This window comes from Pantherophis guttatus, chromosome 2 (assembly GCF_059756535.1).
Source record: "Pantherophis guttatus breed Tessera chromosome 2, ASM5975653v1, whole genome shotgun sequence".
Classification (NCBI taxonomy): domain Eukaryota; kingdom Metazoa; phylum Chordata; class Lepidosauria; order Squamata; family Colubridae; genus Pantherophis; species Pantherophis guttatus.
The window spans coordinates 161776419-161793966 of record NC_142064.1 but is presented as its reverse complement, the minus strand read 5'-3'; the positions used below and the strand labels follow the sequence as shown (position 1 = coordinate 161793966).

The window sequence follows — 17548 nt, the reverse complement described above, 5'->3', positions numbered from 1 at the left end:
ATGACTGGAAATATGCAGGAAAACAAAGCCATTGCAGGACAAACCTGCTTTTCTATTTTTAAACTTTTGAAGAGGAGGCATTCAATTTGAAATACAAGCAACTACAATACCAATCAAAAAAATTATAGTAGGGCTTATATAATTTTTTTTAAAAACCCTCATATATTACAGTAATTAAACAGACTAAAAGTAATTGAAAGGTGAAACAACTGGTTAGAATGCATTATTGCAGACTAAGTCTGCCCACTGCCAAGAGTTCAATCCTAACCCGCTCAAGGGTGACTCAGCCTTCCATCCTTCCGAGATTGGTAAAATGAGGACCCAGATTGCTGGGGGTAATATGCTGACTCTGTAATCCACTTTGAGAGGGCTGTAAAGCATTATGAAGAGGTATGTAAATATAATTGCTATTGCTATTTGGTATCAATATGGGATTGAGTCCTTCAATTTGTCATTAAATCTAGATCATATATTGCTTCATCTTCCCATTTTTAGTATTAAATACTTATCAAAAATTGATAACAGGCTCGTATCTTGAATCCACTCCTTAAAATCAGGAGGATACATTTCTTCTCAGTATTTAAAATTATCTTCTTGGCCAGGTCCAGACTTGGTAGAGCCACAAAACCTGCTCAACTAGTTTATACTTTGTTTACCTCCTTTTAGTTTTGCCATTTCTATTTCAGTGACATATTGCCTATTTGATAAGGTAATTTCCTTCATCATAGCCAATTTTTAAACAAGTTTTGCCTTACTTTTAAACAACTGTCCATCTTTATAACAGTGTAACTTCAGAAAAATGTAAGCCAGGAAATAAACATATGTTTCCTTTTCACTCATCTTCCCTAAATACAGTTCAAAGCCATGATTGTTTCAAATAACTGCAGTTAGTCAAGAGCTGTTGCATGTTTATTATGTCATGCTGGGAAAAGAGATCAACTAAAGAATATATGTTTCATATTTTGACTTACTGGATGCATTCCATTAAACCATAATGACTAGAGTGCTAGAGCTGTTCAATGTAATATAATATGTTCTACATAGTTTTATTATAAAGAATGACAACCTTTTGTGTAATTGAAAAATAATTGTAAGTATTTTGTTGTCCCTGAGTTATAGTTGAGTGTGAGTTTGCAGAAAATTGTGCGTTGCTCTATCTATGCATATAAAGTTGTATTTCATTAATTTTCTAAAGGGGCCATTTTGACAGGAAATCTATTCTTTAAAAAAAGTTACAGCTGATATTTTAACCTTGTCTTGTTTATAGTTTTTACTAACAGCCTTGCATTATTTTTCTTCCACTTTTTTCCTGGTCAATTGTAGCTTATTGTATTAATGATGCATTCATGTTTATTCTGTCGGGAATATTGGATTGCTTTCATGATACAGTATAGTATGTAATATTTTTCAGCCTTATATTTTAGTAGAGATTTGCAGAAGTTATCTTGAGGTATCTTGACATACTTACCAGATCAAATATTAAGTAGTATGAATATTGATCATAAATGAATATCAAAATGAATATTTTATAGCTTTTGTGTTCCCAAATTGATTTTTATTTGTTTTTCAGCCCGTAGAGGCCACAGACGATGCCTTCTGGGACCAGTTCTGGGCAGATACGGCTACTTCAGTTCAAGATGTCTTTGCTCTAGTTCCAGCTGCAGAAATCAGAGCTGTGAGGGAAGAATCTCCTTCAAATTTGGCTACTTTGTGTTACAAGGTAAGATTGAGCATATTTTTTTCCCTGTTGCAATTCAACCATAGCAGGCCTGGATGGGCCACATCTGGCCCTTTGGCTGTCCCTGTCCAGCCCACGGTGGTGGCGACAGCAGGGACCATGGCGGTGGTCCTATTGATTCGACCCTCCACAACAGTCCCTGTTTCACATTTGGTCACACATTTGGAAAAATTAATTGCCCACCCTTATAGAATTGTCTGCTTAATTCAGTATGGTTTATTTAGCCAAAACAAATTAGACCAAGATTAAATTCCTGTTACACTTTTAACCAAATTAAATCTCAATTTTATGTCTAAATTCTATGCTTAGGATTTTCCTTTTCCTATATAGAAATGCACAGGAGCCATATAGCTCTCCTGATTTCAACTGAGACCACAATGAAGGACAGTAGTTGTTAAATCCTTGTCCCCTGTTGCCATTTTCTAGTAGAAACTCATTCCCAACCTTTTTATTTTATTTTTATTTATTTATTTATTAAATTTTTATACCGCCCCCTCTCCCGAAGGACTCGGGGCGGTGAACAGCCACAATTAAAAACACACCATACAAATATTAAAATACATTAAAACAAATTAAATTATCTTAGGCTTCTCCAATTTAAAACCCCATTTCCCATAAAATTCACCCAATTAAAAATTTTTAATCCTGAAATCCTTAAAACTTTTTGATCCTGAAGCTTGTTATTTTTATTTGGAAGGAGGAGAAGGGAATATTTTCAATGGGAAAATAGTACATTGAAAAATGCTAATCTCTGTTTTCTTACACCCTGTTTCAAATCCCGATTGGGTGGCCTAAGCATTTAGTTAATTTAATGCAGATTGCCTAATATGTATCTCCTAAGCAAAAAAATGGGAATTGAAAATTAATCATTGTTAATGTAAATTAGATTTAACCATATTTTTTCTTCTTCGCATATGCCTTCAGTTTCTTCAGATTTTTATTTCATATTTTTCGCATTTCTCAAAGGTAAACTAGCTTTAATAATATTTTAATATTCAGCTACCAAACATGGTAGTACAGTTTCCAAACAATGTGTACAAAAGTGCATGTTACAGGAAAGTGTATTTTCTTTCATGTTTACCTTAAATTGAACTGAGGAATCAATTGATTGGACTAACTTTATATGCCTGGGTGGAAATTTAGAGTTTTTGTACCTACCTGCAGAATTATATTCCTACAAACATTATGAATTCTACAGAAGCAGTATTTCTTAAGAGAACAAAGTACTAGTTTGAAGTAATTGTGGAGGAAAGATATTGCACTGTTTTCTGAAAAGCACTGACATTAAAAGCATCTCAGTCACATATCCCTAAACAGGTATCTATGCTGACAAGATTGTCTCTAATTTTCTAAAAGCTCCACTTTGCTTCTTTCTCCCACATTTAAATTATATTTGGACCAATGTGTTTCATCTGCAAAGTTGGAAGAGGAGCTCTGTTACAGAGAATCAACTCTTTAAAGAATCTTCACAGTAATTTTCCTAGAACAGGCTAGAAAATGAGGTTTTGATGTCATAGCTTAAATCTTAGAATCCTCTCTCTCACACACATTCAAGCATTATATGCAGCATATATGCAATCTCACATGAATCAAGCTGTCGCATTCTGAGGGATTGTCTTTTTACGATAGATTTCTAGAGTATGCCCAAAAGGCATTAGCAACAATATAAAATGATTGCCTATTCAGCGTGGTATTAAGTTTTTAGTTGGTAATTCAGAAATCTGAGGCACTGGGCAAAAATTGTTACCCGCATACCAATAGTTCATGTCCTTTGCTTTATTCTAATTCACTCCAGGCTGTGGAAAAACTAGTGCAGGGTGCGGAAAGTGGCTGTCACTCTGAGAAAGAAAAGCAGATTGTCCTGAATTGCAGCCGTCTCTTGACCCGCATCCTACCGTATATATTTGAAGATCCCGATTGGAGAGGTTTCTTCTGGTCAACTGTTCCAGGAGCGGGGCGAGGAGGGGTATGTATTTATTAAATTGCATTATTCCTTTTCTGGAGAGTGGAGAAAGATGCAGAAGCCAGAGCTGTTCGTTAATCAAAGGGTGTTAATGGGAATCTAAATTTCTTACCTGCTGGATTATGTTTATTCACAGTGAAGGAACTCTTATCAGGCTGGGCATATTTGCCCTGTGTAATTTGTCTTGCTCTGATCCTTTTAGATTTCTGCTTTTAGAAAAATGCTGTAATATCCTTGCCTGGGAGATGGACTGAGACTCATGAATGGAAGGTTGATAAACGAACAGTCTGTTTTTATTGCATGATTTTTATAGTACTATTAAAATTGAATTTCCACCTATGGGAATTTCAAGAGAAAGTTTTGAACAGTAGCAAAAAGCAACCAAAATCCAAATGAAGCCTGGACTATTTTAAAGTTAACTTTTCAAACAGGACTAAGAGGGAAGAAAATGAAATGAACAAACAAACACAGGTTTTCCATTAGAAAAACAGTGTAAACATATATGTGACCAAACATTTAATTATTTAGGAGTTATTTTGATTTTCAGTAACAGTGGCAAATAGTAAATACTTTTAATATTTTCTAAGTCATACATAGAGAGGACCAAAGAATCAATGAGTCAACAATTCTAGTGGTTCAGTCTATTTACACACACTGTGAGATGAAAAAAATATTTTCACAGTATGTAAAAATATTCCTATCATATGTTCATTTACTGAACTGTAAGATGTTTGTTCTATCATGATTCTACCTATCTCTGGAACTGGGATATTTTGTGGAAGCAAGTTCCAACATTCTGTACATGTACTAACCTTTTGTGTATGTTTCACTGCATGCTTTTATATTCATTCCTGAATGTCCAGAATATATTCATTCTAAACCATTGCCTTTCATTGTTGTTCCCGGTACAGCAATTGAAAGAGCTGTTTTACTGTACATGAATTTTAATAACTTTTGTTATAGTTGCAGCACAGGCTTGGCATGTCTCCCATTATTGGCTTTTCTAATGTGGAGGCATTATTTTTGTGTGGTGGCTATGTATCCCTATTCTCTGCTTGCCTTCCATCCTGAGTCCTATCCTTAAAATCCACATATCTTGTGTGAATAGTGTGAGAACTGATATTGATGCCTGTGTAGAGTTTTGTGAACAAAGTCCATACACAAGGTATGTACATTCACATAGAAAATATGGTTATTGAAGCATCAGGAACCGTTATAACTCCAAAAGAACATGCCTGAGGAGTCTTCCAAAAAATTGCTCGTCAGATACAGAAAGAAAGAATCCAGATTCTTGTTTCACTCCCTCCCCACCAGTAATGACTTAATTATTTTTCAAAGATGTTTTAATCCATTTTTTTTACCCATCTTTGGATCATTTGGTTCAGGGGTGGATTCTACTTACCTTTACTACCGGTTCGCAATGGGACCACATGTGCAGATCATCCATGATGACGTTGGGGCAGGTGGGTGGAGCCTCCTGCTGGTTTTACTACTGGTTCTAAAGAACCAGACAGAACCAGGAGCAACCCACCACTGATTTGGTTACTAAATAAATAAAAATGTTCATAGTTACTCTTTTGAATGCTCCTGGCAGTAATTCAGAAGTGTGCAATTAGGATTGAGCATCTTTGGTTGTATAGTAATACTAAAAATGTTTTGCTATCATCTGGAAACACCTGTATGAATAATTTTTTTCTCCTAGTTGCATGTTTCTCCCATTTCCTGTCAAAGAATGTGACTAGAATTCAAATTATGTTTCAAATGTAATCATTCAAGACACTTTCAATATGTGCCGATATGTATATATCACACAGCCATTTATACTTGTAATATGATTTCTCAATTAGATTTTTTCTTAATTTTGAAATAGTTTGATCAAATCAGCCATTCTTGTCAAATTCCCCTTATGAGGATGTAACACAAGATCCTATCTTAATCCTCATTTATTTATTTTATTTATTTATTGTTAAATTTGTATACCGCCCTTCTCCCTGAGGACTCAGGGCGGTGAACAGCCAAGTAAAAACATAAACTACAAACATTAAAATACAATTAAAATATATACATAAATTTGGCCCCATGATTAAAAACAATAACAAACAATTAAAAACATTTTAAAAAATGTTAGGCCATCCCGGCTTGCTGGAAAAAGAAGGTTTTAAGGGCACGTCGGAAGGCACCGAGGTCTTGGATTCTCCTTATCTCTGGGGGCAGCTGATTCCAGAGGGTAGGTGCCCCCACAGAGAAGGCCCTCCCCCTGGGGGTCACCAGCCTACATTGTTTGGCTGATGGCACCCCGAGGAGGCCCTCTCTGTGGGAGCGCACGGGTCGATGGGAGGCCGTCGGTAGCAGCAGGCGGTCTTGAAGATAACTAGGTCCTATGCCATGGAGCGCGTTAAAGGTGATAACCAACACCTTGAAGCGCACCCGGAAGACCACTGGGAGCCAGTGCAGCTCACGCAGGAGAGGTGTTGTATGGGAGCACCATGCGGCTCCCGTGACTACCCGCACGGCCGCATTCTGGACCAGTTGGAGCCTCCGGGTGCTCTTCAAGGGGAGCCCCATGTAGAGAGCGTTGCAGTAGTCCAGGCGAGAGGTGACAAGGGCATGAGTGACTGTGCACAGGGAATCCCGATCAAGAAAGGGCTGCAACTGGCGAATCAGGCGAACCTGACAGAAGGTCCCCCTGGCTACAGCCGTTAGATGTTCCTCCAAGGACAGCTGCGTATCCAGGAGGACTCCCAGATTGCGCGCCCTCTCTGCGGGGGCCAAAGACTCGCCCCCGATAGTCAGTGATGGAGACAACTTACTATATCGGGATGCCAGGAACCACAGCCACTCAGTCTTGGAAGGGTTGAGCTTGAGCCTGTTCCTCCCCATCCAAATCCGCACAGCCTCCAGGCACTGGGACATCACTTCAAGGGCATCGTTGGGGTGGCCTGGGGTGGAGATGTACAGCTGGGTGTCATCAGCGTACTGATGGTACTTCACCCCAAAGCCACGGATGATCTTGCCCAGCGGCTTCACATAAATGTTGAACAGAAGGGGCGAGAGGACCGACCCCTGAGGCACTCCACATATAAGAGGCCTCGAGGTCGACCTCTGCCCCCCTGCCAACACGAACTGCGACCGGTCTGAGAGAAAGGAGGAGAACCACCGTAACACGGTGCCTGCCATCCCCAACTCTTTCAACCGGTGTAGCATGATACCATGGTCGATGGTATCAAAAGCCGCTGAGAGGTCTAACAGGGCCAGAACAGAGGAGCAACCCCTGTCCCGAGCCCTCCAGAGATCATCTACCAACGTGACCAATGCCGTTTCCGTGCTGTGCCCAGGCCTGAAACCCGACTGGAATGGATCTAGATAAGACTTTTCCTCCAGGTACTGCAGAAACTGTCGTGCAACCACACTCTCGACAACCTTCGCCACAAAGCGAAAGTTGGAGACAGGACGATAGTTGGCTAATACTGCCGGGTCCAGGGAAGGCTTCTTGAGGAGAGGCCTCACCACTGCCTCTTTTAAGGCCGTGGGGAAGTAACCCTCACTCAACGAAGCGTTAATAATTCCCTGGAGCCAGCCTCGTGTAACCTCCCGGGAAGCCAGTACTAACCAGGAGGGACACGGATCCAGTAAACATGTGGCTGCACTAAGTCTCCCCAGAATCCTGTCCATGTCATCAGGGGTCACAGAGTCAAACTCTTCCCAGATAACGTTCTCAAGACTATTCCTCGCCACCCTGCCCGAATCTACCTAGTCAGAGTCCAAATCCCCCTGGATCTGAGCGATTTTGTCATACAGATATTGTCCGAAATCCTCGGCCCTGCCTTCCAAGGGGTCCTCCCGCGCTCCCAGGTGGAGCAGGGAGCGGGTCACCCTGAACAGGGCGGCCGGACGGTTCTCTGATGACGCAATAAGAGCGGAAAAGTAATTAAACTTTGCCACTTTTATCGCCACTAAGTAGGTCTTAATATGCGACCTTATCAGTGTTCGGTCAGATTCAGCGAGACTGGCCCTCCAACCGCTCTTTAGGCGTCTTTTCCGGCGTTTCATCTCCCTCAGTTCCTCGGTGAACCAAGGAGCCGCGAGGGATCGACACCATAATTCTGTACTGAAACAGAAAATATGAGGGGACAGGGTTTTTTTTAAAAAAGCAAACAATCATTAATTAATATGAAAATAGAACAGAATGTTGTTTCTTGTTCACTTGCAATTTGTCCTGACTGCAGCTATGACTTATGTACCTGCATTGGTTGCCAGCTCACTGGATTTTTCCTGCATCCTATTCTACCTTGGAATGACTCAAACCTATGCAGCTGATTTAAGCGTGTTGCTTTGTAAAACTTTTTAAATAATTAATCTAGCATGTGGCAACCTACAGCTGCCCTTGCTGATCTCAGAAGCTAAGCAGGATCAACCCTGGTTAGTACATAGAAGAGGGTAGCTTGGAAATCCCAGAACTGTAGACCAGTTTGGGAAATATGACCCCCTTTCCCCTCTGAAAATGACAGTGGTAAAACATTTCCATAATGCTATTATATCCTCTTGCATAGAAGATCCAATTACTATGCTAAGTTCAACTCGAAGGCATCTTTTATTATTTTACTAAATATTATAATTCTGGGAACTCATGAAAATGCTTGATATTTAGAACAGAATAACAGGGGTGGAAGGGACCTTGTAGATCATCTAGTCTAACCTCCTGCTCAAGCATCTGTCAGATGGCAGCCCAATCTTTTCTTGAAAACATCCCGTGATGAAGCACCCACAACTTCTGAAGACACAAGGCAAGCTGTTCCATTGGTTGATTATTCCCACTGTCAGAAAATTTCTATTTATTTCTTGGCTGAATCTCTCCTTGTTTAGTTTCCGTCCATATTTCTTGTCTGGCCTTCAGGTGCTTTGGAAAATAGGTTGACCTCCTCCTCTCTGTGGCAACCCCTTATTTGTAAAATAACAGATTAATCTTTACTCAGTAAATTCTATAAATACAGTACTTCTGAGCTAGTTCTATTGAGATGAGCAAAAGTTAAAAGTATACAATAATTATAGTGTTTTCTGTTCATTTGACTGAGCTGGAGAATCTCAGGTAGAATTGTAACCAGTAATCGGTGCTGTACAGCTTTTTTTTTCTGTGTGGCATGGCTTTGTTTTAAATATCCTCATTATTATGGGGTTGATGGAGTCATAAAATGATCTCTTTAGTTAACTGATTCATGCTTTTAACCTTTAAGATTCTAAGGCTCCTTTTTCCTTCTCTAATTTCAAAGCTAAATGAATGGATCTGCAGTTGATTTTTTTTAAATGTCTTGCGACTGTTTTCTGCATTTGAAACACTTTTATTAGATGTTCTGATGTGGCACTAGATAATGTCAGATCAATCCAGGTTATTATTATAATCCAGTCTGCTTGCTGTGAGTGAAAGGCTTTGTGTGTCTATGTCATGCACAAGCTGATACAGCCTGGCTGTCACCGATAACAGCCTGTCATTTTTTTTTCAGCACAGGGTTGGGGCAGGAATATGAGATCCGGGATGATCTCATATGGGGGGGGGGGAGGGAAATGAGCTAGAGACCTGCTGACGAAGATCTCTGGTTCCCTTGGAAACTGTTGTAAATGTGGAGTGAAGCGTCAGCATTGAGACAAAAAAGACGGAGCTTGATTTGAAAGCCTTGAAGCACTCAGGGTGCTTTGCAGGAAGATATTTTGGTCTCAGCAAGCCGAGAGCATCTCTTCTATAAGTAATCTCTACTTCTATTGTATATTGGTCATGGGCTGCACCACAGCAAATGAAGTTACGTGCTTTGCTGAAATTCTGTTCATACGAAAGATAATGAACTATCCAACTATCTAAATTGTAGTTGGAAGTATCAGACTTCAGTAGTTTGTAGTCTACCAGTAGTCATGGTAATTCAGTCTGCTTGCCTGGGGTAGCACATACAGGGATAAATCTTACCATACCTATAGTATAATGAAATTTCTGGCTCATGTAAATGCCATTTTTCCATGTGTTTCCATACAGGTAGTCCTTGACTTATAACAGTTTGTTTAGTGACCGTGCAGTTACAATGGCAGTGAAAAATGTGACTTATGACTGTTTTTCACAGTTATGACCTTTGCCATGATCAAAATTTAGATGCTTGGCAACTGGTTCATATTTATGACTGTTGCTGTGCCCCAGAGTCATGCGAAAGTGTCATACTTTTTGACACCTTCTGACAAGCAAAGTCAGTGCAGAAGCCAGATTCACTTAACAACTGGGTTACTAACTTATCAACTGCAGTGATTCACTTATCTGTGGCAAGAAAGGTCATAACATGGGGCAAAATTCATTTAATAAATTCTCACTTAACAACAAATTTTGGGCTCCATTGTGGTCATAAATTGAGGATTATCTGTATGTCATAAATTATCAGTATAAATATTGACTTAATAAATGAAATATCACCCAGATTTCTCTAATACCCCCCCCCATTGTGATCTGCAATGATATAAGGACAGAAATATTGTAAATATTGTAACTTATTGCTGATTTATAGGGAGATGAAGATGATGAAAATGCTAGACCACTGGCTGAGTCACTGCTTCTAGCTGTTGCAGATCTGCTCTTCTGTCCAGAATTCACTGTCCAGAGCCATCGAAAAAACAATGTGGTAAGTCAAACTTTGGTTGTTTAGGAACTGGTATGACAATCTCAATTTTTAAGATGGCCAAGGTCAACTGTCAATAGGAAACATTTATTTCTATAATATTTTTTTGTATACAGTCCAGTACAGTTACTGAGCTGTCTGGATTAAGGTGGAATTTTCAGTAAGCGAAATAGTGATTGCCCTGAGCTATCAATCTTTGTCAAAGATGAAGACCAGCTAATATGGAAAATGGAGGAATGGAGAATTCTGACACGTGATTTATTTAATGTCATTTTATTTATTCATCAAATTTATATACTCCCCATCTCATTATGAACCATGGTGGTGCAGTGGTTAAAATGCAGTATATGGTTAGAATGCAGTATTGCAGGCTACTTCTTCCGTCCTTCCAAAGTCGGTAAAACGAAGACCCAGATTGTTGGGGGTAGTATGCTGACTCTGTAAACCTCTTAGAGAGGGTTGTAAAGCACTGGGAAGTGGTATATAAGTCTAAGTGCTATTGCTATTATTGAAGTTGCTCTGGGCTGTTTACAGATAAAAGAAACTATAAAATCCATACAAAAGACAAAGTTAAAAGAGTTAAAAAAACAGACCCCAAAAGACAGGAGTTTAAAAAAAATATGAAAGAATTATTTCAAATCACCAGTTATCCCAATGTTGCATTCCACTCTTGGATCCCCTTCACAATTGACAGAGTCAATTTTTAACTGTCTTCTACAAATCCAGAAAGATGGGAGCCACCCTCGCCTCGGGGCACAATGTTCCATAGGACAGGGGCAGTGGTAGAGAAGGGCCTTTTCCTGGTCCCTGCCAGTTGAAATTCTTTAGCTGTCAGGGTTTGAAACTTGCCCTTCCTGCCTGACCGGGTGGGAAAAACTGATATAATTGGGATGAGGCTGTTCATCTGGTAACTTGGTCCCATGCCATGAAGTGTTTTAAAGATGATCATCAACATGTTGAATTGGACCTTGAAGCAAACCAACACCCAATATAGCATACGCAGCAGAGGTCTTATATATGACCTCTAGAAGTGCCCCAGACTGTCTATGCCACTGCATTCTGCAGGTACCTTTTAAGGGTAACCCCATGTAGAGCACTTCGCAGTAGTCCACATGGGAGATGATCAGGGCATGGTTGACTGAGAGAATTCCGGAGTCCTGATGGCTTATCTCTCAACTGAGGTTACTATATCAACTGGGGACCATTGTTCATATTTTTTGCGAAACATACTGGAATTAGGTTCATGTTGCTTTTCTAGCCAGCTAGGATTTTAAATCAAGAATTGATTTGTAGAACTTCTCGCTTGTTACAGCAGGAACAAACATCAGATTCTTGGTTTGCATGTAACACTAAAATCAAATCACGAGTGAAATCACTATTTGATAACAGAAAAATCAGTAAATCTGTGGAACAGCATATTGCTTAATAACAACAAACCAGAACTCTTCAAAATTCTGACTTACTCAGAATTTTACTCAGAATTAGTGAATTTTGTCACTAATCTTGAGGGGATTTTAGAAAGAAGAGATATTACTGCAATGCAATAATACCTGCCTAGCCTTGCCTTGCCTACACACAAATGCAATCCTAAGGAAGATTTTTTAAAGCATAGCTATTATTGTCTATGGATACAAGAAGATTGTGAATTCAGTGCTTGTATTCTTGGTCTTTGTGGGGAAGTTTACTTGTAAGATTTCTGTTCACAAGTATAGAAAACTCTTGTATAGCAGACCTCTAGCAAACCTGTAAAACTGGATCCTGCAAAATAATGACTCATATATCTCTAGGCCACAGTATGACTAATTCTGAAACAGCAACCCCCATCTTTATATTTGGGCTGCATTTTATGATAGGACCTTCCTGAATATGTCAGCTTTCATTAAGATTAGCCAGAAATATTGAAAAGACCTGTGGAAACGTATTGTAGCTTAGTTTTTGCAAGCCAAAGTTGTCCTCATCAAAAGCATGAAGCATTATTTTCATTTAACTGTTTTTAATATGTTTATCGTTTTATTTAATTGTTGTAGACTGCCCAGAGTCACTTTTTGTGACATTGACAGTGTAAATTTGATAAATCAATAAATCAATAAATAACAAGCAATTTCTGAAAGTGATTGGAAAGAACCCAGTACACTTTTGAAGGCTTTGGTTGTAGTTTGAGCAAAAAGATGGCTATTCCCTCATCTCTAAGTGCCCTAAACCTGCTGAAGACCCCCTGCCTTGTGATCTCTGCACAAGGAGCAACTGTTTGGAGCACTTGGGGGTAATCTCAAGTTTTCTCCTTATTTGGAGAGGAGTTACAAAAGCTGGTCTACTTGCTGGCTATGTATTCTGCCATTCTGCTGTTAGTGGAGCCATCCTCACTCTATCATTTTGGATTTTTGATATTCACTGTGATATAATATGCTCTGAATTTCTCCTTATGAGACTTTTAACGTGCAACCAGTACGCCTCATTGACACAACCCTGTATTTCTGTATGTCTTTCTGTATTTCTTCCACTTTCTTCTTATTGTAGAAAATCCATTACATCTCACATGATTTGAATTAGTAATGCTAGAAGTCCCCTCTAATTCTGTGCCACTGTTCATTGTTTTTTTTCCATCTGCAAGAGAATTGAGAGATTTTGTCTAAATCTTCATCATCCTATTCATACTTTTACCTGGAAGGTTTGATACTATTTGATGTGCTAACTTCTTTTTCTTTTCCAGGACACGGCTGAAGATATCCATGCAATTGATAGTTGTGAATACATCTGGGAGGCTGGTGTTGGATTTGCTCATTCACCGTCACCCAACTTCAGTCATGATTTAAATAGGTGAGGACATCGGCAAATGACAGATCAGGCTATGAGAGACAGAGATTGGCCCAAGGTCACCCAGCCAGCTTTCATGCCTAAAGTGAGAATAGAACTCATGGTCTCCTGCTATTTAGCCTGGTGCCTTAATCACTAGACTTCAAGTTCATCTTCTGGATGACCATCATAGAATATGAAAACCGAGACACTCTTAATTTATTACAGTGCAGAAATTGCCAGTACTATTACAAATCCCTTATAGATGACTGGACAGTTTGTTATCTTTTACTTCATTGTTAGTTTTCTGTAACCACTGTACATAAACTCTGATTGGGATGGAGCCAAACAGATTATCCAATTGAATAAACTGACTGTGAGGTCCAAACAACTAAACTCACAGGCGAAGACTTCAATTAGTTGTTTTATTGCTCAAGTCTGTACACAGGAATCTTCTCAGATTGATGGTTTGCACCTGGATAAGACTAGATAAGGTTCAATGGCATTCAAGGGGGTGGTCAGACTTCATCCTCTTATGCTCACATAGGAATTCCAGACTAGTTCCTTGTTTGACTCCTTCCTCCCTCCTACTCCACTGCTTGGCTAGTCTCTTTCCAATGCTACAATATTGTAGTAAACCTGCTTGCAGTGAATAAGGAAATATCTTTGTGGCTCCTGATGGCTTAAAGGACTTGAATTGTATACTATTTCTTTAAGAAATCCTTAGCACAATTCTTTTAAAACAGTTTAATAAACTTGCTCCTATAAAATAAAGAATAAAACCATGGCAAAATCTCTGTGAATAATAATGAATTCTCTCTTTGACCGAAACTTGCTATTCATACATTTTTCAGGACAGAGCTACTGAAACTTCTGCTGACCTGTTTCTCAGAGGTCATGTACTTGCCTCCCTCCTCTGAGAGCAGCAACACTAATCCTTGGGTCCAGTTCTTCTGTTCTACAGAGAACAGGTGAGAAATAGCAAATTGCATGTGATGGGTGCTTTGAAACACTTTTGTTTGATCTAAGCCTTCTTTTATTAAAAGGATTGCATATATATGATAGCTACTTCCTTTCTCCCCACCTTATGCCTTCAGTTATTTCTTTTTCCTTATTACTTCAGTATGTATGTCTTTGGGGTTATATTTGCCTAATTGGAGCCAATCAATGTTTGATCCAAACAGTGGATTGTTTTGGAATACTAGACTACATCCGCACAACTGCTTACCCTTCTGTCATATAGTCAGCAGGAAAGCAGGCAACTCCAGATTTTGCTGCCCCCAGCTCGCCCTAGTAGTATTATTTATTTATTTATTATTTTATTTTATTAGATTTTTATACCGCCCTTCTCCCACGGGACTCAGAGCGGTGAACAGCCAAGAATAAAAACATCGCATACAAAATTTAAAATTTTTTAAAGAAAGAATTAAACAAATTTTGGTCCAATAATTTAAAACACCCCAACTAAAATCAAATTAACAATTAAAAATATCTAAGGGGGGGGGTTAAGCCCCCCCCTTAGTATACTAAACATTTGTCCTTAAGACAGGATGCACTTTAAAATAAGCAGTTTGCAATGATTAGCAAATTGTGCAATATGAATGGGGTCTTTTTATTATAAATTGAAGAAATTTTTAGAAAGAGTTGGGTTATTTTTTAAATATGTGACATTTTTTTGCAGCCACTCAGCCATACTGCAGAGCAAAATAGGATGTTTTAATTAGGCAAACATAGCCCTAAAGACATACATACATACTATATTGTCATTCATATAGCATATTATTTCATTTATTAAAATAACTAAGAATAATGACCTCAAATGCATTTTTCTTTTCACTAATGAATGTTTCTGAGGAATAAAAACACTACTTAATCGCTGCTAATAAGACAGAAGCTTATTCTTTGTTGGAAAGCTTTTAACACTTCAAGTTTCTGATGCACTGTTTTGAGCATGTTGGATCCTCTTCTAGGCATGCCCTACCGCTCTTTACTTCCCTCTTGAATATCGTCTGTGCTTACGATCCAGTGGGTTATGGGATCCCCTATAACCACTTGCTCTTCTCGGACTATCGTGAACCATTGGTGGAGCAGGCCGCTCAAGTTCTTATCGTCACATTGGACTATGACACTTCTACCAGCTCCAGTCCCACAGTAGATGGCACTACCACTGGAACAGTCATGGATGATACCGATGTGAGTTGCTCCCAGTTTTAGCTGTGTTTATAATGTGGAGGAGCGGCAGATATGCATATAACACTTCAACCGGCTTTCTTAAAGCAAAGCAGCTTTGAACGGAAGCTTTTAGTACATAAGCAACCCTGGAAAGATGGTGCTAATTTCTTCTCTCAAAGGGTAGCCTTCCATGGTACCTAGGAATCCAGATAATTGGCCTGAAATATTTTGAAGATGTTTGGGCTCAAACATGAACATAGATTTTACCCATCTTTCTGGTTTTATTTTAAGCAAGCATGTATCAAGTACAGGTAGTCTTCGACTTATGACCTCAACTGAGCCCAAAATGTATGTAGTTAAGTGAGACATTTAAGTGAATTTTGCTCCATTTTACGACCTTTCTTGCCGCAATTGTTACATGAATCACTACTATTGTTAAGGTAATGGCAGAGCTGTTAAATGAATCTGGCTTCCCCATTGACTTTGCTTGTCAAAAGGTTGCAAAAGGTGGCCACATAATCCCTTTTGCATAATCCCAGGACACTACAATCCTGATAAATATAAACCAGTTGCGAAGTGTCCAAAGTTTGATCCCTTGACCTCAGGAACACTACAACGGTTGTAAGTGTGAAAAATGGTCATAAGTCACTTTTTTCATTGTTGTTGTAACTTTGAACGGTCACTAAATGAACTGTTGTAAGTCGAAGAATACCTGCATCTTAAAGCAATGTGATGGATCTGAAATATTGTCTCTTAAGTGCTTAAAGATGTACATTTGCCTTCTGAATACCAAACTAACTAATTTGAATTCTCTTTCCATGGGCAGATTTATTAATTCAGACCTTTTCATTCACTGCATTACAGGCATAAATATTTACATTTTCTTGTCTTTCCTTGCTGTACTGCATACTGGAGAGGTATTCATAATACCCATGAATCAACAGAGACTTGAGCACTTTAGGCGTTTGCTTTCTGATGAAAATCAGCAAATTATTCTATGCTGTACATTTTTTAAATTAGGAAATATTAGGCCTATTTTTTATTCATTTCATAAAATGATGAGCAACCATTATATTCTAGTGCTTAGCATAGTAAAGGCTCTCCAGATGTTGCTGAATTATAACGCCCAGTATCCTGCCATTGATCGTCCTGATTGAGGCTCCTGGGAATTATAGTTCACCAATATCTGGGATCACAGGTATCAGTTGTAGTTTAATACTTAACATAGTATCAGGATTGTTTGACTGATTTAGTCAAAATGTCATTTGCCAATAAATTCAGAGACAGATATACGTCTGTCTCTGTCAAAATACCCGAGGGTGTTTTGAATCTAAGAAACATTTACGTGGTTTCTTTCAATGCAGCCTCCAGGACCAGACAACCTGTTTGTCAATTACCTGTCCAGGATACACAGAGAAGAGGTAATGTATCAGATTTGTTTTCAGTTCAGTTGGCTTAATCTTAGGTTTCCAGATCACAACATATTTATGTTTTTTTATGTTGTCAGGATTTCCAGTTTGTTTTGAAAGGAGTGGCTCGTCTGCTCTCCAACCCTCTGGTCCAAACCTACCTGCCAAATTCTACTAAAAGGATCCAGTTCCATCAAGAGCTCCTGGTTCTCTTCTGGAAACTCTGTGATTTCAACAAGGTTCTGTCTTATATTGCTGGCATTATTAAAGAATTGGGGTAGGAGAGCAGGATCAGGGCCAGGAGTGCTATTCAGAAGGTTCTGACAGGTTCTGGAGAACCGGTAGTGGAAATTTTGAATAATTCAGAGTAGTTTGGAGTAGTTCGGAGAACCAGTCTCTGGCTGGCCCCAGAGTGGGGTGGGAATGGAGATTTTGCAATATCCTTCCCCCAGGAGTGGGGAGGGAATGGGGATTTTGCAGTATCCTTCCCCTGCCATGCCTACCAAGTTACACCACACTACGCCCACCAAGCCACGCTCACAGAACCGGTAGTAAAAAAATTTGAATTCCACCACTGATCAGGGCCTGTTAAACGAACACATGGAGAAACTTAGTGATGGTGAGCTGGTCAACGGTAATAATTTTGGATTAGAAGAGAAAGAAATGATTTGAAATATTGGGTTATGATGCAGTAGTGGTAGTTGTTTGGAATCACTGACCCATTGCTGATGCTGCATACCTAATAAGTCTCAATCTCTGCCTGTGTGTTCAGATATCAGGCCTGTTGAATCTGTATTCCTGAGAAACCTCCATCTGAAAGCAACCT

At 39.2% G+C, this 17548-nt stretch overlaps 1 protein-coding gene across 1 annotated transcript in view; it reads left to right on the top strand.

Moving 5' to 3' along the window:
* The window catches only part of HID1 (HID1 domain containing), a 51743-nt gene that overhangs the window by 13584 nt on the left and 20611 nt on the right, over positions 1 to 17548 (top strand). The window contains exons 2-9 of the mRNA XM_034408699.3: positions 1571 to 1720; positions 3534 to 3704; positions 10238 to 10351; positions 13059 to 13165; positions 13996 to 14112; positions 15112 to 15334; positions 16678 to 16734; positions 16821 to 16961. Coding sequence (XP_034264590.2) covers positions 1571 to 1720; positions 3534 to 3704; positions 10238 to 10351; positions 13059 to 13165; positions 13996 to 14112; positions 15112 to 15334; positions 16678 to 16734; positions 16821 to 16961 — 1080 coding nt within the window. The remainder of the gene's footprint in view (positions 1 to 1570; positions 1721 to 3533; positions 3705 to 10237; positions 10352 to 13058; positions 13166 to 13995; positions 14113 to 15111; positions 15335 to 16677; positions 16735 to 16820; positions 16962 to 17548) is intronic.